Source organism: Manacus vitellinus, unplaced genomic scaffold (assembly GCF_001715985.3).
Source record: "Manacus vitellinus isolate BGI_N305 unplaced genomic scaffold, ASM171598v3 scaffold_22_pilon, whole genome shotgun sequence".
NCBI lineage: Eukaryota > Metazoa > Chordata > Aves > Passeriformes > Pipridae > Manacus > Manacus vitellinus.
The window spans coordinates 14,145,821-14,166,420 of NW_021939632.1; the positions used below are offsets into that span (position 1 = coordinate 14,145,821).

Here is a 20,600-nt window from a genome sequence, read left to right on the forward strand (position 1 = left end):
CTGCGCGGGGCCGCCCCGGGCACCATCCCGCAGCAGGTGGATTTCTATTCCCGCTTCTCCCCCTCGCCGCTCTCCATGAAGCAGTTTCTGGACTTCGGTGAGTCCGTGCCGGGCCGCACTCCCCGCGCTGCCCCTGCTCCCGCAGGTGCCTGTGAGGAGCGGGGCGGCTCCGGCCGCGACCCTCCACCGTCAGCGCTGCCCGCTGTTGCTTATCCCATGTTGGTGCCGCGCTCTCTGGCACAGAAAGGCCCTGCTTCCTTCTGGGACAAGGGAGCCCAGTTGGCGCCTTCCCGGAGACTGGAAGCGTGACAAGGTGGAAATTCAGCTGAAAACTCCAGTTTTTGGCACCACCAGAGTAGCTGGGCGTCTTCATGCAGAAACTGCAGGGCAGAGGGTGGGGACGGCTGGTAGTGTCAGAGCAGTGACTCAGGTGAGACTGGTTAAGCCTTCTGCAAGCTGGCAGCGTGTGACCTTTTAAGGTATATTCCAAACACAGGAAACACCTAACCTCAGATGGCACCGAGGGGCTGGAACAATCATCACTTCTGAGTCGCATGTCTGTGCCCTACAGAAACACCTTACCCAAAATTTGGTGGTAGAAGGAGCAGGGTGCGGAGACCAAAAGCCATCCTAGAGGATTCGGAATCTAGCGCTGAAAATGAGCAGATCAGTAACAGGATACTCAGTCTTATATTCTTCACTAAAACCACTCATAATGCTTCCAGGTTTGACTGTGTGCTTGGAAACAAAAGGGATCACAGCAATTGTTCTGTTCTGCTTCAAAGCAAAGACCACACAGGGAAAGGTTGTGTAAGTCTCACTATAAGTGCCTTTCTGTATCCTGTGCACTCTGGTGCACATAAACGCTTACATAAGTATTGCATATAAGCATTTAACTAGTTAATAGTTGCATTGCTTTTTACATTTTTGTAAGTAAAACATAACTGAGAACTAGTCATAGAGCCCCAGACTTTGTGTAAGTAGGAAGACTTACAAAGAAAACTTTCTCTTAACTGTCTACTGTCACTTCATCCGTCTATTCAACGTTTCATTTGTGGCAATGAAATGTATCCAACATATAAACTCTGGATTCATACAGGAACCCCACCCGATGTTCTGTTGCTACCATACTTTTAAGCAAAGAATCTCGTAATTCAGAGTTTGCTCTGACCTGTATTATTTTACCACTAAATACTGATAAAGTAATTCTTACCTTAAAATCAGTGTTTATTTTCAAGGCACACTATTCCCTTGTGTCAAAAGATAGACTACTTTTTTACTGTTAGTTACCTGAACATAAGGTAAAAATAATTTTGAAAATGTTTAATTTTTTTTCCTCTCCTTTGCTTAAGGATTTAATCACAGATAGTGAAAAACTAATAACAAAGGCAAAAAAGAGAGTAGAGTGCAAGACTGAGACAAGTCTTTAAGACATTCTGTAGCCATTATAATCTGATGATGTTTTCATTAGGGATTTTTTTGTCTCCTTTTGCTCTAGGGAGAGCATTCAAAGAGGAAATAAATCTGGTAATGCTAACTTAAAAAAATGAAATATTCCATAAGCAAATTTAGGTCTGGCTCATATACATCAGTCATATCTTGATTTTCAAGCCTGCAGTATTTTTTCTAGGAGTCTTATCTGTTCTTTGCCTAGCCAGACTGTAGCTGCACAGGGAAAGACTCATTTGTCCATTCAGCAAAGTCCTGCCCTAAACTGCCTTCCCTATTTGACCCAGGATTGCAAAAAGGCAACCTCCAGATACAAAAACTATTTTGTGGAGTGTAATTTGCTGAGTATATGAGGCATTTAAAGATTATATTTATGTTCTAATACCTTCAGTCTGACTTGTTTGTGGAATTTTACCCAAGAAAAGGGAAAGGGCAGTAACAGTCATGCCTGAAATGCAATCTGACTAGGGAGAATGAAAGGTTTCTGGGCAGAGGTCATATGTAGACAACAAATAATACTGGTAAGTGCCACTGGGGAGGAATTTCTTTTTCATTAAGCTAACTGACATTCTTTCATCAGTGTAGTTTATGATGTATCCAAGTCTGGATGCTTTAAAGTAAGGTACTCCATTTAATTTGGTGAAGATTTTTACTTTTTAAGACACTCCCAGCTTCCTTTTTTTTTTTTCTTTAATTTTCTTCCCCAACTCCACCTTGCCAGATGGAAAGAGTGAACTGAGCAGTACACCAGAGTTAATTTTTAGGAGACACCTGCTGTAAAACACCAGGGTGAGGTATGTACTTCAGTGCAGAAGATGAGCAGTTTAGTAAGTTCAGGTGCTGTTTACATGACACTCATGAAGTCCAGACAGAAGTCTGGCTGAGAGTGATATACAGTGATATTTCTTAGCCTCTTCCCCATGCTGCACTCTCCTGTCTCGCTTAGGAAAACAAGCTTTGTGGGAGTAAACTCAGGTCTTGCTTTTAATAACCACGTTTAATTGCCACCCATACAGATGACATCTCTCTTTAACAAAGGGCAGGTCTCTTATCAGAAGCTTCTACCTTTTAAAAATGTAAAAACATTTAAAAGTAAATGTATGGAAAAACTACTATGCCAACAGATAAGCACAGTAGCTGTCCTACTTTCATTTCTTTCTCGGTATTCATGTGAATTCATTCATCTGTCTTCTGTTCCTGTAAGACAGTGAACTTAAACTACAACAGATTTAGTTGAAAATGAGATCAGTATTACAGAATTTATTTTCTGAAAGTGTTCCAATATGTCTTATGGTAATTCAGTAAGATCAGTGATCAAAAGCAGGGTGTATGGGACCAAGATACTTTCTCAAACACCCTTCCCATAAATAGTTTCCTGTGCTGGTTTCATTTGCCTCTCCGATACGCTCAGAATGACATACTGTTTGATCAGTGGTGGTTAGAGTCAGTGCTTGCTGCAAAGAAAATGAACAATATACATGGATAGAAGCTGCATTTAAAGTTGAGTAGTTTGGGTCTGCAGCTATTGCTCTGTATATTGAAGATTCTCCTTACGTGAACAGGGCTGGTAGGTCACAATATGAGGTACGTTTTGAAATACAAATGGGCTGCTGCCATGAAAGAAACATTGCCCAACCAGCCTGGCCAAGTCAAGTTTGAAACCAAGCCACAGGCCTCTTATGCAAGAAAGTAAGACTTTGTGTAGTTTTCTGCCATAAGTGTTGACTTTCTTCTGATGTCATATATTTATTTTGGTCTTAGGATCTGAAAATGCTTGTGAAAAGACTTCATTTATGTTTCTGCGACAAGAGCTGCCTGTGAGATTGGCAAACATAATGAAGGAAATAAGTCTGCTTCCAGACAACCTCCTGAGAACACCTTCAGTTCAACTGGTTCAGAGCTGGTAAGAACAGTGACACTTCATACCTTCTGCATATACATAGGTCGGAGGAACTCATTCTTTTCTACTGAAAGAACATTTCATGGGCTTGTTACATGAACATCCCTTATATAAAGTGAGATACTAAATATCCAATGTGATATAGATCAGAAACTAAATTTACAGACTTGGAAAAAACTCTTTAGCAGCAATTAGAGAACCCATGAGGGTTCTCTAATTAAAAAATCATTGAGTATTGCAGACACTCATGTATGAGAATTCAAATCCACCAGAACAATGTTTAATAGGGGACTTACATAAAAATGAAGAGGCTAGTTGAAGAAACCAACAGAAGTAGGCTAAGGCCTGCAAAACATGCTTGCAAAAACATACTAGAAACCATTTACAAGACAGGTTATTGCATATTGATAGTAAAGATGTAGAAAATATGAAGAAAGCAATAGGAAGCTCCCAAAGCCAAAACATAAAACAATAGAAAGAATATGAAACTATTAAAGTAAAAAAGATATTCTTTGAAAAGTAACATTTACTTTCAGATAAGGAACTTACACATAAATATAAACTTGTTAAGATGAAAGCAAAACAAAGAGATTGCTTGGTAACAGCTAAAGGCACAAAGATATCTGGAAAGGCTTTTAAAGTTAAGAGAACAGAAAACCTGCCAGTGAATAAGTAGGATTGATTAGATGACTGAATATAAAAAGCTATCAATGAAGAGGAAGGCTCTTAATGAAACACAAATGCTTACATTCTCATGATAGTAAATGACATTGATCAAATGGGAAATGAATTCTACTTGGACAAATGCAAGGTAGAACACAGGGAGGACTCTCCTCTCCCTGTATAATTGCTTGCTTACAATGGAAAAAGAAATTTTGATGCTACTGGGAATATTTTTCCAAATATGTCAGTTGATGGACAAGAAGGAAAATTGTGTTAGGAACTAAGTAACAAATGGGGAGGAATACAATTGTACGACTGTGTTAGCCCTTTATTCCTCTGAATTGTATGCTGTTTTAGTCACTCTGTCCTAAACAGAAAAGACCAAGAGGGATAATCAGAGGGTTGGAACAATTTTTACGTGAGGAGAAACCAAATAGAATTCTTCAGCTTGAAAAATATGCATCTAAGGAATAGATGGCAGAAATACTTAATTCATGAATAAGCTGGAAAGATTTTTCTAATAACAGGAACTTGCTGGGGCTGCAAATAAGTGATCACCCACTGGGTTTAAAATACAAAGATGATCCTTTATGCATTCTAATTAAATTGTGGAGTTCATCGCTCTGGAAATTTTGGCAGAAATGTCATTAATAGATTCAAAAGAATCTAACAAAATTCATGGGGGACAGGTACTATGACATGGAAACAAGCAACCTTAGAAGACCACAAATTGCTAACCAAAGAGATCTGGGGAGGCATATTAGAATTGGTCTTTGTCCTTTTTCTTTCATTGAAAGGTATGTCCAAAGTCTTCAGGAGATCCTTGACTTTAAGGACAAAAGCTCAGAAGATTCAGGGACTATTCACAGGTAAGGATTTGCTGTCACATATGTTAATATTTTGTTAATATTATATGGAAGAACTGGCAAGAAAACAATAGGTTAAGAAAAATATCTCAGTCTTTACATAAGAATTGCAGTAATGTCACCCCCTGTTCCTAAAAGGAGGGTACAGGAAACCAGGAAACAGAACACTTTAACATCATGTTGTTCTGTAGAGAGGCTTTGGTTAGTGTTGGCTGACCATAAGTGCCATCTGAGAGACATGGGATGTTCTGCATGAAAACGGTGGCGCGGTTTTCTCTTTCTTGTGGCAGCAATCAAGATAATAAATAAATAAATAAATAAATGGTCATTTTATAAATAGTCAAAATAGTTGAATTGTTTCAATGCTAGTCCCCTAAAATACGCTGTAAAGTCTGACCAGTCTTCTTACTGCAATAGGCAGACCTGTAATATTTCTGAATGTAACAGTCTTCATTTTTGTAGGCAGGTACTCTGTTTGCCAGAGTATTAAATTCCCTTGAAACACTAACAGTGTATTAATTTTAGTTTTACAGATACCGTGATAAAAATCCGGAATCGGCACAATGATGTAATTCCTACGATGGCTCAAGGAGTAATAGAATACAAGGAGAGCTTTGGCATCGATCCAGTGACCTCGCAGAACGTGCAGTATTTTTTAGACCGTTTCTACATGAGTCGCATTTCAATCAGAATGCTCCTTAACCAGCACTGTGAGTGCCAGTGCTGAAAGGAGGGGAAATGATACCTGCACTATGTCAAGTGTATCTTCCTTTAATTTTTAAGTGCTTCGTAGGTACTTAAATGCTACTTATGAGTGCACTGTTTGCCTTGCTATTTATGAACTCAATTCAACTCCTAAAATATTTATTAATAGTAATCTTTCAAGTATGGTGAAGACTGGAAATATAGATTGCCTATAAAATTTTTATTTAGCATAGCTGAAGATGTAAACTAAAATTATAAAATTATACTGAGTATTAAATAATATTTTCTTTTTTGGCAGCTTTACTGTTTGGTGGGAAAATTAATCCAGCTCATCCAAAACACATTGGAAGCATCGATCCTAACTGCAATGTTGTTGAAGTTATTAGAGGTAAATTCAGCAGATAAGAACTAGAATCCTGAAAACTTACATGAATATCTGTACTAAGAGCAAATACACATCCTGATACTCATATACCGCTTAGTTCTTTTCTACCTGGAGTAGAAGTTTTATTTAAAGTGTAATGCAATTTGTATCTTTTTCCTATAAAGCCAGCTTCTGTCAGAAAATACAAAATCTCCCTGACAGTGCACAATACTTGCAATTTTTGTTTTTCTTTTTGGCAAACTGTAAAGGAAAAAAAAAAGTGGGAGGGGGAAATGTAACTTCCTCTGTTTTTATTATAGATGGCTATGAAAGTGCCAAGAGACTTTGTGATTTATATTACATGAGCTCTCCAGAACTTATCCTTGAAGAGCTGAACGGTAAGTGAATGTGGATGAGGCACCCTCCTGAACATCATGATGGCTTCTTCTAAAGTAGCTGGTGGTGGAATGTCCTCTTTCTGCCTTTCGTATAGTTAATGTGTTCTCTTGGATCTACTGTTGTAAATAGTTTGGGTTTTTAAAAATCTGGCAGAAGGCTTTCCCCATTCCTCCCTTTAATTGGAAAACTGAAATCAGTAGAAAAGTTTTTGACACTACAGCTGTTGATGTAACAAATTTTAGCAGCCTCCTTCCCTCTCTAAGATTTCTTGTATGTCTTCACCTACACTACTGCATCTCACCCTCTCTGCATTTCTTGTGACACTTAAAAGATTTATACCAAGCGTTCCATTCCATCTTCATTATAACCTCCTCAAGGGTTACAGAAAGCAACTATGATGTGCCCTGATCAGTGATGCCAAAGTGGTTTTAAGATTAATTTCTAAAGCAGCAAACAGCATTTGAAAATCTTGAGTGTGACTTTTGATTAACATCACCTTTTCAAAAGATTTCTGTTAAAATCTTCCTTCTTTCGAAAATTCAGCAATACAGATTCACATTTTGAACTACTGAGAGAACGAATAAAAGATATACCTCATTTGCCATTTAATTATTTAGACTCTCTTTTCTCCAGCTAAATCCCCAGGACAGCCCATGCAAGTGGTGTATGTGCCATCACACCTCTATCACATGGTTTTTGAACTTTTCAAGGTCTGTACACTTATTATGCAAGTCTTTTGTACATCTTTGTTTACTGAGATTGTATTGGTTTTACCTTTTGAATCAATTCTAGATAGCAGTGTGTTTTTGCAAGTGCAAACCTTGTGCTACTTGCAGGAACATTACTTAATTGTACTGTTTAGACAAACAGTAATTGAATAGAAAATGAACAGCTTTGGAAGATGTATCTCCTTTGCCTAGCCACTGAATACATCTGACACCTTCTGAACAGACAGTTCTTAAAATCTTAAAATATATGAAGATATTACTTAATAAAGCAAGTGAGAATAAGATACACAATTTTGGGGATATCTTCGAATCTGATAAAATGTGTAATAGGTCCTCCAGAGCTTCCCTCAAGCAGTTCAGTCCTAGACTTTTCTTGATCTTTGTGTCATATTGCATGTACGGTGCATTATAAAGAAATCTACAACAAAAACTCTGTAAGTTTAACTATTCAGATGTTTCCTTTAAAAAAAGTAAATATTTGAAGTCTGTGTATTTTAACAAACTATATAAATACTGATACTGAATAAACCAAAAATATAAAAAAAATTATTCTAAACCAATATACATTTTTTTCTGCTTCTGAAAATAGGTGATAAAAATAACTCCTAAAATGATGTTTTAAGGTAATATGCAAAGTGAATTAGGATTTAAGTTGTACTTGAAAATTGCAGAATGCAATGAGAGCCACCATGGAACATAACGCTGATCGATGCATTTATCCTGCAATTCACGTACATGTCACGTTGGGAAATGAGGATTTAACTGTGAAGGTACCCACTTTTTTTTTATTACTTTGAAGATTATTTTGATCAGGGTTTTTTCCCTGCCACAGGCAGCATATTATACTACCTGTAGCGAGTGATCTGGTTCCGTCAACAGACGGAACGTGATTATGTCTGTAAGTAAAAAGACCATTATGGCATTTCACGTGGTGCATTAGTAGGAAGTTCATGACGAGGTTGCACAGTCACACTGAAGGCTCTGCAATAGCATCCTGTGCTTTTGTCATGCCATGTTTTGCCTAGCTTGTAGGCAGCCATGACTAAAAATGAAGGAGCATCTTTATACAATTTTAACTAAGCATTTTTTAAGTGACAATGACAGAGCTATACAGGTGTGAAACAACTGAAAAACAAACAAAAAAAAATTGTATATTCCACACAAATCAAACCTCCTTAAGTACAGTTTGAAGTTTCTTCTTTTTCTGTACAATATTCATGTTGGATTTCAAATACCAACTGCAAGCATTGGGTTTTTCATAGGTCTTTAACTAAACTGTAGTAAAACAACTCCTTTGATTTACTCCTTCAGTAACAGGTTTTAGTAAACTATATTCAACTGGCAGTATTCCTGAGGAATAAAGATTAAAAATACAGAGAACCTGGTATTTTGTAAATAATATAGATACTGACCTCAGACAAAAGATAAAAGCCATGCACAATTTAAGTAAAATATTGTTGCTTCCAAGAGAACATGAATGATGCTTACAGTAGTATTTTGTTTAGTGGTTTGGATAAGGGATGAAAGGGAGGGATTGATCTCCCTCTAGTCATTGTTGGAGATGAGAACTAAAGAAGACCTGTAACTTAACAGGGACAACTTCATATTATGTTTTACCTGAACTTTCTCAGGTATTTTATTGTTTGAGAAAAGCTGTCTTTTATAAAATTGTATTCAGGGACATAACACTACATGCTCCTTCTTGTTCCAGATGAGTGATCGTGGTGGTGGAGTTCCTATGAGGAAAATTGACAGACTGTTCAACTACATGTATTCAACAGCACCACGTCCTCGTGTTGAGACTTCACGAGCTACACCTTTGGTATGCAACTCTTTCATATCTTGGCATCTTGGCTATGTTTAATGGTCACAAAAGAAACCATTTAGCCAAAGCTATGAAGTACTGATTTTATAGATACAATGAGTATTGCCGTTTGAATGTTATAGCTTAATTCGAGTATTTTTCTGAAAATAACTGGAAAAGTGCATAAAATACTAAAATTTATTCAAGATTCTGTTTTCCTCTACTACATCTAAAGATCAGCTACCTCAAGCAGAACACTTAGCTATGCTGCACGTACTGTAACGAGGACAGAACACTGAATTCTTTTTGTAGCCACTGAATGAACGGAAAAATAATTACAGCAATGACTTTGGGTCAAGGCCATAGTTCATTTGCACTGTGAGGTCAATTGTACCATCTCCCAGCAAGGATGAAGGAGCACACATGTGACAGGCCATTTGAAGAATTTACTTTGGTCTCATGTGAATGTAATAGATGCACAAGAAATAAAGCCTAAGCTCCCAGTCAGAATCTCTGAACAGCTTTCCTGTATTTATTCTCCCACATTGCATCAGTGATCAGTGTTCTGCACATAGATGAGTCTGCAACTCATTAAACACTAGATCTTTACAGAGAAGTGTTGTGTATGCTCATTGAGAGATCACCTCTAAAATTTAGAAAGTGAAAAAAAATCATGCCCAACACTTCAGGGCTGTGTCCTTCTACTGCAGTCAGGGCTTGACAGAATTTTAGTATAAGCTACAAATTCAGAGACATTTTGTCTTGAACCTTTTTTATATATACTGCTGATGAAATGTATCTGACTTAAGTCCTCAGTGTTCTTAAGATTAGTAGCTCCATGAGACATAAGTCAGACACAGTACAGTTTTCTGTAATGGTATCTCTTCTTCAAAAAGCTCCCACAATACAGGAAATGTTAACTACCAGCCCTGCCTGACAAAGGAATAAAACAGTTTTCTCATAATCACAATCATCCATGCATTCTTCTGGTTTTGGGATGTATAATAGTTCTGAGGGGCCATAATAATTAACATATAAACTCCTCTTACTGTCAAACATCATGCTTAGTTTGTCTGTTTACCTGTTAAGTTAAAGCAGAAAACACCACTGATGCAATTAATGGAAATATACCTTTTTTCCTGGATCAGGCTGGATTTGGTTATGGCTTACCCATATCACGTCTGTATGCACAGTACTTCCAAGGAGACCTGAAACTCTATTCCTTAGAGGGCTATGGTACAGATGCAGTTATTTACATCAAGGTATGATGTAACACTTTACCATTTACATTTATCAGCAAGTGTAATCTAAACTGCTAATGGAACTCCTTGTTCTGTTACTATAACTTCAGTTAAAAAGAATCATCAGTTACAGTCTTCTCTCCTTACAGGCCTTATCAACAGAATCAATTGAAAGACTCCCTGTGTATAACAAAGCAGCCTGGAAGCATTATAAAGCAAACCATGAAGCAGATGATTGGTGTGTGCCAAGCAGTGAGCCAAAGGACATGACCACTTTTCGCAGTATGTAGCTTTTTCCTTGGCAGCTCATAAGAAGTAGGTTTGTCTGTAAAGGCAATTTAAAAGACCTGATTTATACCAAGATGGTGACCAAGTTTGATATGTGAAAGTAATTTTAAGTGGAGTAATAGAAGGTGTAGTGTAATAGTCTTTTCTGAAATTAAAAAACCAACAACCACCAAAACTCCCAAACTTGTACATACTTTTAAATTTTAAGAACGTCACAATTTGTTTCATTTTCTGGTTTTGGTTACTTTAAGAGCTAAGTCAAGGGAGCAGTATTTCGGGTTTTATAGGGATCAGTGCAATCTCTAGCACATCTGGTATTAATTCATATAATTACAAAACTGTTTTAATGGAAAAACTATTGAAAAAGCTCACTGGAGCATTTTTCCATTATACAGTATTACAGATTAATGAGAAACTCGTGTAAGAAATATTGAGGAGCTTATTGCTATACCTTTGCACCCGTATGGCATTTGCTGTTCTTTTATCTTCAGCATGCTGAAGCCTAATTTAGCAAAGTAAGATATGTTGCCAGCACACCTTGCCTACATCAAGGGTTTTTTCACCCAGAGAAATCAGGCTTACCTCTGTAGGGATAAAAAATAAATAATAAAAAAATTTTAGCTGCAACTACTGGTATAATGTATCTCAGGTATGGGGCATCGGTCGAATTTCTTTTTTTGTAATGTGAATATATAATACATGTGAAAAGCTTATCTTTCCCTGATTATTGTGAATTAACAACTAATGCTGGCTTGTGTACAGTACAATGTTGTCTTGCATTTGCCTGTATTTCTGTAGGTCCTACCAAAACGCAGCATCAGCGTTCTAGTCCTCGTAAGTTCTCAGACTTGAAATTGTCAGGTTACAGCTGTAAAAGGAAACTATTTTAATAAACAGATTTTTTAAAATTTGCCCTTCATAGGGCATCTCTATTACTTTGACAATATAAGCTACCTTCTCAGGAGTATTTAAAAAAAAGTGGAATTAACAGTTTTTGAAAGTACCTGTATTTGTGATGTGCTTCTGGTCTCATTTTTGTAGTAACTGGAAGTCACACTGTAACTTAAACATGGTGAGCAGAATGTGTATCAGTCAAACTGTCAAAACATACTGGGGAAGATAGAGAGGGGACTGAATATTACATTTCAGGTACAAACTCCTCCTTTTAAGAAAGGATTCAACTTTTTTTAATGCCTACTGTGCCAGCTTTGTTCAAATCATACACATGGATGTTGCACCTCGATCCCTGTAATTCCTGAATGTTTTAAGAGTGATGCAGTTAACGCCACTGAGAACTAATCCTTTTCTCAGTTAATTAGCTGCATGTAATTCTGTGATTTTTGTTCTGCAGTAGACATGCATAATCCCTCTCAGAAAGAATAAGCCTAAATTTTGCAAGTTTACTATCTCTGTGCAGAGCAGAAGGTGAGATACTGCAAACGAAGGGCATAGCTGGTACATCAGAAATTGTTCTGGCTGTAGCTGAGCCAGATTGGAGATTTCCACCTGCTATCTCCCTAGCTGAGTTCTGCAAAACAGTGAAATGGTTTTATACCCTGGTCAAGCTAATGTAGAGCACTTTATCTGGAGTGAATTACAGACTGCTCTATATACACAGTCTGAGGGAGGACTATTCTAGCTTAATTGGCACCACAACAGTAGCGTTACCTGCTCCACTCAAGCCTGTGGGCATCTTGAGGCCCCTGCTTTTCTTTCTTACAAGGATGTGAGAGATGGTGACTGGCACACCTTTTAATCTGCTTGGCTACAAGTGAGGAGAATCTAGAGCTGTTCTCTTCTTTGGCCCTGCAAGAGGATGTACGTGAGAAATGCCACACATGGTAAAATGGGGCCTGGAGGGGACACTTGCAGCTACTGCTTTTGCTAAACTAAAGCTGAAAGTTACAGCAAGGACTTTTAAAAATTCAGATTTGAAGCTGAGTATTCTTGCTTTTATGCTAAGTTTTACATCTTTTAATTAATTCAGTTGAACTGATTTTAGTAATAGCTGAGAACTGCAAGAGATGTTTCTGAAGAAAAGCTAACAGTTTGTTTTCTACAAAGTCTATTAAATATTTCAGATATTATTGAAATAAAGCCTCTGAGTTAGCTCTCAACTAACTACCAATTGTATTCTGATTATTAGAAACTTGCTGTGTAATTATATTTGTATTTATCTCTTCACCTGACACCCCAAATGACTGTGGTGAAAACACAAATGTTTTACTTTGGTTTACAATGTTTAACCCTACTTACAAGCATGGTCTTAGACAACTTTTGGTTTAAACAGAAGTTCAGAAGACAACTTTCATGTTTAGTATTTCCATTACTATACTGAAGTAATTGCTAGCACATTGGTTAAGTTGAACTGAATCACTGTAGAAAATTAGTATACTAGCTCAGCTATCGAAATGCTGAGATTAATAGTTTTGTATGCAAATGGACTCAGTCTTGCACTGTAAAATTAATCTTGGTTTGTGTTAATTTTTTTGAAAGAATCACTACATTTATTCATTAAAACTGTTGTAAAAATTAAACTCTGTTGGGTGATTATGTAGCTTGGTACTAAGCTCGTTCCATGCAGCCTTCTTGTTCCACATCTGACAGATGTTAAATGCGTTGGTCTGTGATGACCAATGTTCTTATGCCCAGGTGCCAGGTGAGTTTATCATCCCTGCCATGGCCCCTGTTTAACTACAACAGCTCTGAAACCATTATTTCCACTAGTCTCCTTCATGGGACAACTCTTCACAGGGTGCAACAGTAGGCTCAAAGGAAAAAAGGTAATACATGGTTGCATCAATATTCTGTGTTCTATCTGAAAGCACTCGACCTTCTTGACTGATTGAATTGAAGGGTGGTTTTACATGTGTGATCCTGAGCATTTGACGATTCTGTACTTCTAATTCCTTCCTCTTTTACCAGTAGGGCAGCATTCCTCTCTGGCTCAAGGTCTCTAAGTCTGCCATACAACTCAAAGCTACTGAAAACAAAGTAAAACAAAGTAAATAAGTTAATTGACCAAAGAGTAGTTTCTTAATGCATCAAACTGAAATATAACCTCTTTGAAAAAGTAATTATTACTGAGATTTTCAAACTTTATTTTGGAAATGCCTAGTGTGCACAAGCATTTCCATACAGTCATTTTGCTGAAATTCTTAGACATTTTTACAAAAAAAAAAAAAAAGAATGTGAAACACCAATAATGAAGTTCATTCATTTAATTAAAATGAAAAACAGTCCACAGATTTAAAGGAGAACTTGGTCCACAGAAACAAACTATGTAAGTTTTGTTCTAGTCCCTTCTAGGGTGGAACTGATATTTAAACTAGTCTATGTTTCTGGAATTATCTAATTTAAGGAAGTGCTCTTTGTAGTATCTCTAGAAAATAGTATGTAAATATACAAAACACCAATTCATGTTCTAAGCTATTTTGAGAATCAAATCCTCCTTTAAAGAGAAAAAATCTGTAGTCTACAATTGAACATTTAAATACAAGGCAAAACCCCAGTGTGTCAGTGATAATTTTTCCTACAATTCTTCCCTCAGTATTTTAAGTTTGAAAAACAGTATCGTTTAAAATTAGCAAATATATAAATTTGGTCCGCAAAAATCTTGTAGCAGGTAGAAAAGAGAAATACATGTATTGCAAATTGATCTTATTCATAGCATAAATCTATAAAACTATGTATTATTTAGGAAAAATAGGTTAAAAATGATCTTATTTATAGGTTTAAACCTTGTCCCAACACCATACGGGTAGCGTACAGAAAATTTAATATTATGCTTAGGATATGTAGTTTGTGAAAACTACTTAGTATTTCTTGTTATTTTCTCAGTAAATTGCAACACAGAATTCAAAACCAATGTACTACTAAAGTGAACTTTGAATGAAGTCCCAGAAATACAAGAATTTAAACAAAATAATCCATAAATTTGAAATACATGCTTTCTTTTTAAATTAATATGACATTACCATTTTCTTAAACTTAATTTTTACTATACATCTTTAGTGGCAACAGATAACAGACTGTCACAGACTGAATTTGTTGGCAGGATTTTTCTATTGTCCCTCTATCAGATTCAACTCTATCAAATGCTAGTTGACTACTATTGGAATGATTTTAATACAGTATTCTACTTTCCACAAACATCAATTTCAATGAAAAGGGCATAAGAGGTCTTAGAAGCAGAAATGTTACTTAAGGCAGAAAGTTAAATTATTGTCTATTAGTACAGGCAGAGTCAACTAGGAATAAAAATACTGAAAACATTATTTCATTTTATTGGGCTGTAATGGGGAGGGACCACAATTAAAAAGTAAAAAACCACCTACCATATTAAACTGTTGCACTTTCCCTCCTCCCTCAATTGTACAATTATATACAAATCTGCTGAACTACATCAAGATTAGGCAAGTCTGCACTAAAACAAAATGGTCATTTTAGCAGCTTGATTCAAGAGTGGCCACCACTCTGCCAGTCTTGCGAACTTCCTTCTCCTTCTTTTGAACCTTTTCCTTCTGCTTTTCCAGTTTTTCCTGTGTTTTTCTAATATCCTTAATTTTTTTCTTTATTGTTGATCTGTCATTTTGACTGGAAACTCCCAAAGCCTTTGGAGGGGGAAACAAAACAAAACCTCATCAGTAATTTTTTCCAGTGGTACTTTCCACAGTGCTTGAGCATGAACAATTTAAGAAAGTGTAATTGCTGCAAGATAGTCTGTTTATTTGAAAATAATGACTCAGGCTTCAAAAGCATTGTAAATAATCATCTGAGTAACAAGGTAAGTAAAGAGACTAGGGCCGACTCTTCAGTTGTGAAATAACAGTTTTGCATTTTACAAACATGTACACCCCTGAGAATTTCCAGAAAATAGCATAGTAAGTAGTAGTCTCAAAATACAAGAGGAATTTATATTCAGTAACTACTCTTTAATTTCAATATTAAGGATTTTAAAGTGTGTTATTAGGAAGTGATTCAGTAAGCAGCCAGTACACTTCAATGTTCGATCAGGAGGTGGCAGCAGCTGATTCCACGTTCCTGACTGCACTCACACTCTGTCAACCCGAATGGCATTCGGTGCACATTGACCATTAGGCTTCAATATCGAAAGTTCCCCAAATAAAGACAGTCATTTAACAGGCCAATCACTGGTATTTCTTCTGAGTCCAGGAAATTTTACAAAATACGGGACATTTAGCATTGCACATCTATTTAAAGTGCAGGTATGTTTTGGAGACTAAGTTAGATGCATTTTTCCCCCTAAACCCCTCAAATTCTACTTTTGGTTATTAATAATAATGTCCCTTAAGCCAGAATAGACCAATGAACCTCTCTTAGTCACACATCTTGCTTGTCCAAAATGCAGTCTGATAATCTAACAAGAGAGAAAAACCGAAGAGTTTACTAGCACTGTAAGGAGTACATATTACCATGCAGCTTTCAGATGTGAAATAGCAAGAAAAGGCTCAAAAGATTTAGAATACATATTTTCAGCAGGAGTAAAAACCTGAAAAATTTAAAAGATCACTGGATAGGATTTTAGCCTTCCCTTTTGAAGAGGATATGTGGAAATAACAGGTTTCTAAAACAGGATCCTGCAATTCTATGCATTTGAATTGGCCGGATCTTGTTTTGATATGACCTTATGTTGAGATGGATGACAGATGAATCAAGACCCTTTGGACAGTTATGCCTAATTTCATTTCCTCAAGATGCAAACAAGGAAACAATATCTGTTATTTTTCTGTTCATAAACAGCTTGTCTTTAATTCTACAATTACTAATTACCATCTAACTGTATAGTCTTGTATAGTCCAAGTATTTCAAAAGCAAGTAACTCTAAATAAATAACTCCCTTAAAAAGCCATGAAAACAAGAAAATACTTTGTGTTTAGAACTATGTCTGAATAAGCAGTGGAACTTATGTGGTTACAAATATATCCTGGTATATTCACTTACCTTTAACTTCTCGCTGTCGAGCTGCATTAATTGCTGTCCATCTACATTCATAGCTGTGAACTCTGTAATATACTGCTCCATGTTCATTCCCATTAACCAGTGGCATACTTGCTGGGTGGTCCATTCAGAAATAGGTCTACTGTGCCATTGATTTTGCTTTCCTGTTGTTGCAAATTCGTCATCTAATGCCTAACCAATTGAGAAAAGTCACTATAAGCAATGTTTTACTTGACTATATGTTGAATCCCAGTTGCTAGTTGAGTTTGATTAACAAAATGCATTTTTAAACCTACTCTATTCCAGAAGGACTTAAGTTCTTGAGATCAGTTTACAGTCAGCTTGCCTAGGAGTTTACTATAAACAAAAAGACTACAGCATTCAACACAAAGTCAGTCAGAAATAGACAACATAAAGGTTTTTCTTTAAGAAATTATATAGCAAAACATTAGCTTTAGTTGGATGTATCCTAACAGTGAACACACTGCTCACTTAGTTGGTTAAAGGAGCTCAATCCTAGTGTTAGATAGTACCTTGCACAGCATGAAGAATCATCAAGTAGCACTTCAACTCTATTATTTGTTATTGTTAAGTGACGGAAGTCCAGTAGTCAGTAAATCTGGTGACTGTTCCAGGCATAGTTTTACTACATTTCTAAAAGAGAGGACTGTTCATTCTTTCAACTAATGCTATCACATCAACATTTTAAAGGGTCTAGTGGAAAATGACCATTTCAGAAACACAAGCGCTTGTAGCCTTCCACTGAAAATACACTTTGCCAGCTCACAGAGCTTTTGAAGCACACTGCTTCAGTTTGCTTCTGAGGGGAAAAGGTACTGCTATTTGCCCTAAAGCATTACTATATCACAAAAGAAAATCTACTTAAAACAGAGCTCAATGTCTTTACAGAAGAAATTTGAGTGTGGTACTTGAATCAGTAACATCAGTTACCTAAAGTTTTATTAACTATCCAAAATGATCCCTCACTAGCTCGTGATTGAGTATAGGCTGCATTAGACTTGCATATGCTCCACTAGGCAACTTCCATGATTGATCAAAGATATTTCCAAAACAGCTCCCTTTTCCCAGGGAGCCTTACACATCATTTGTAAACAGAAAACCTGGAAATAAGCAACTTCTAGTCATGGATTTAAGACGTGACCCTGAAAGTCTCAGGTGAACAACTACAGCTCCCAGCCACAAGGATCTCACAAAATCCAGCTTATTTGATGGAATATCTGGGGGAGTTGACTGAATGTAACAAAATAATTCAGGTGACTGCAAGTCAAAGATGGTGAGATGCAGGCCTGTGATGTGACCTGATCATACAGGACACTGGACCTGAGTGCTCAGCATGGCAGGCACCGGGAGTCTGAGGTGAAACAAAATTTTAAAATTTCCTATGTATTGAAGGATCACATGTAATCAGAAATGGTTCTGCTTCCCCTGGTCTGTGAAACAAAGGACAGTGGTTACATGAGGAGACAGTGCAGATAAATAGGAACAAATCTGTAGAGCAGAACATTTTGTGCTGAGGTTCTAAAATCTGTACTTACAAGCATTTCAAAGCATTTTCACTTCCAAACAGCTATAGTCTGGTCACACCAACTTAATGGTCATTAGCAGCTGGACCAGGACCACTGCTGGAGCACATCTGATTTAATTTCCAAGGTAAATCAAAGTAAGGCAAGTGGGAACAATCAGGAGATTTATTTTTAAAAAATGAACTCCTTATCCAAATCAAAATCCTTATGTAGATATAACAAGTGTGAACACATCTACCTTCCTGATGTGCAAAAGAAAAATAACGATTTACATAAAATAACAGCAAATGGCTCTAGAAGAGGTTTTGCTTGAAGTGCTCAGTACAGCATCTGTATCAAGACAACTGGGGCACTGTAGTTTCCTATCCAAGCTATCAAGCTTGAGATACTTCATACAGAGATTAATTTAATAAATTACCAAGGGAATTTCAAAATGCCAATTGATTTTAAATAATTTCAGATAATAGTGCTCCTTAACCTGATAATGTAATGCAAAATATATATTGGTAACTTTGTCTTACACTCACACATGTTCATGAATAATACATTAAAAGGGGGAAATACTTTACATTTGAAGTTTGACCTGTATCTCAGAGTCACGTGTGGTCTATCAGCTGCAAGAACTACTAAAACATATATATTGCCATACATATTTTTTCTAATATATATCTACTTCTATTCCTTGGAGGGGAATGTGCATGTATCTATATATCTCCTTTCCATGGAGAAATGTGTAAAATGTTATATTCTAGTTGGAACTCACTCTCTAGTTTTATTGAATCTGTGCAAGCCAGGCAAAAACTTTGCTTCTGTAATTTTAGAGTGTAAGTACTTGAGGAAGGTGTACTCCTGTCAAAAAAAAGAGGCACAGATTCATTCATTTCACTGAAGGAACACAGTCCCCTGACAGAATCCTGGGGAGTCTCTGCATCAGTTCCTCCAAGCTGTGTGGATTAGAGCAGGTAACAGACTGGAGTCCTCCAGGCTGAGCTACTAATTGCAATATAGGGTTTCAGCATCAGCAGTTGCTAACAAACTCCTTCTACTTCATATTGGTAAAGATAGACCCCTAAAACCAGAAGTTGTTGTAGCAATACCTGAATCTGTGTTAAAACACCTAGACATCATCTCCTCTCAGAAAGACATTTAATCCTGTATAATTTGAATTTTTCATTACTGCACAAGGGAAAAGCACACCTAAATACTTTTCAGAATATGAACAGGAAAGTGAAAACTGTAGAAGGGTAAGATGAAGAACACACACTTCCAAGTAATGCTTATTGCTCATTAAATAACACCTCTACATCATTTTATCCCAAATGTTCATTCAGAGGCACAAGGAACATGCCAAGCTGTTTGTACATCAAAGTTACGGTCCCCAAAACAGCCAGCATGCACAGAAGAAATCAGCTGCAAATGCAGAAAGCAGAACTAAAACTACTTATAAGGTAAGGAAGCATGAGAAAGCCATGTGCTCCCACATAAAAACACAGGTGATTCAGAAAACAAGTACAGAAATACTGAAGCTCTGAAGATAATACAAAGCACAAGAAAACACCACTGCTGCCACACCATTTAACATATTAAGAACTTTAGAAGGATTACCAGCTAGCTTGCTAGCCATCTGTGAGGGAAGTGCCTCTGCTGTAACTAGCTGGCTGCTAACAACATAACTCTCAGCAGGCAGTCACTTCCCCAAACTGCCTGTGAGCACCTGCCCAGCAGATGCAGGCTGTTCAGTGCTGCCCTTGTTTACCTCTCTAAGAGGTGCTTCCATCTCTTGTTTCCTAACAATTCCACGATTTATAAGGCAGCATGCAGTGGTGCACCCCTCTGCAAGCAGGGGTCATTACACTGGATAGCATGATTCCTGATGGATAATTATGAACCCATTCAAACAACAACCATCATGTAGAAATTCTACTTGTGAAGAGCTTAAGTTAAGGATCCCGTCCAATATCTTTACTGATGGTCTGGATGAGGGGATTGAGTGTACCCTCAGTAAATTTGCAGACAACACCAAGTTAGGTTGGAGTGTTGATCTGCTGGAGGGTAGGAAGGCCTTGGAGAGGGACCTGGACAGCTTGGATCTATGGACTGAGACCAACAGCATGAGTTTCAACAAGACCAAGTGCCAGGTCCTACACTCTGGCCACAATAACCCCATGCAGTGCTGGGGGCAGAGTAGCTGGAAAGTAGCCCCGTGGAAAAGGACCTGCAGGTGCTGCTCAGCTGCCACCTGAACATCAGCCAGCCTGTGCCCAGGTGGCCAAGAGGGCCAAGGGCATCCTGGTCTGCACCAGGAATAGTGTGGCCAGCAGGACCAGGGCAGCACTTGTCCCCTGTACTCAACACTGGTGAGGACACACTTTTGAGTCCTGTGTCCAGTTCTGGACCCTCAATTCAGGAAGGACATTGAGGTGCTGGAGCAAGTCCAGAGAAGTCCGAAGCTAGTGAAGGGTCTGAAGAGCTGAGGGAGCTGGGGCTGTTCAGCCTGGAGAAAAGGAGGCTCAGGGGTGACCTAATGACTCTCTGCAAATTAATCCACTGCTGCAACCTGTAAACAAGTTATATGATTTTTGACACTTCAGATTTTTAACTTAGTGAATTTATATTTATAACACTGTTTGTAAGGCTGTTCTGACTTTCTACATATTACTGGAATATTAAGGTTTTCACCAGAGCCTG

The 20,600-nt window shown here is 37.4% G+C and overlaps 2 protein-coding genes across 7 annotated transcripts in view; one reads left to right on the forward strand and one right to left on the reverse strand.

The window, feature by feature from the left end:
* Positions 1–6: 6 nt before the first annotated feature.
* Positions 7–12,944, forward strand: PDK1 (pyruvate dehydrogenase kinase 1). The gene is made up of 12 exons (XM_029959880.1): positions 7–97; positions 3,211–3,352; positions 4,810–4,881; positions 5,404–5,588; positions 5,882–5,971; positions 6,268–6,345; positions 6,980–7,056; positions 7,746–7,844; positions 8,786–8,896; positions 10,027–10,140; positions 10,269–10,401; positions 11,759–12,944. The coding sequence occupies exons 1-12, from the start codon at positions 76–78 to the stop codon at positions 11,788–11,790; spliced, it is 1,155 nt and encodes a 384-aa protein (XP_029815740.1). The 5' UTR covers positions 7–75; the 3' UTR covers positions 11,791–12,944.
* Positions 12,321–20,600, reverse strand: part of LOC103764156 (neurabin-1) — a 41,584-nt gene continuing 33,304 nt past the window's right edge. For 3 of the 6 annotated variants that reach the window (XM_018071700.2, XM_018071698.2, XM_018071699.2), the window contains 2 exons: positions 16,372–16,560; positions 14,402–15,020 (listed from right to left, as the gene is read on the reverse strand). In XM_018071700.2, the coding sequence (XP_017927189.1) occupies positions 14,853–15,020; positions 16,372–16,560 (357 nt within the window). In that variant the 3' untranslated portion in view covers positions 14,402–14,852. Of the gene's footprint in view, positions 13,391–13,468; positions 15,021–16,371; positions 16,561–20,600 lie in introns of those variants that run through there. The other 3 variants (XR_001920550.2, XR_001920549.2, XM_018071697.2) reach the window with 3 other exon arrangements.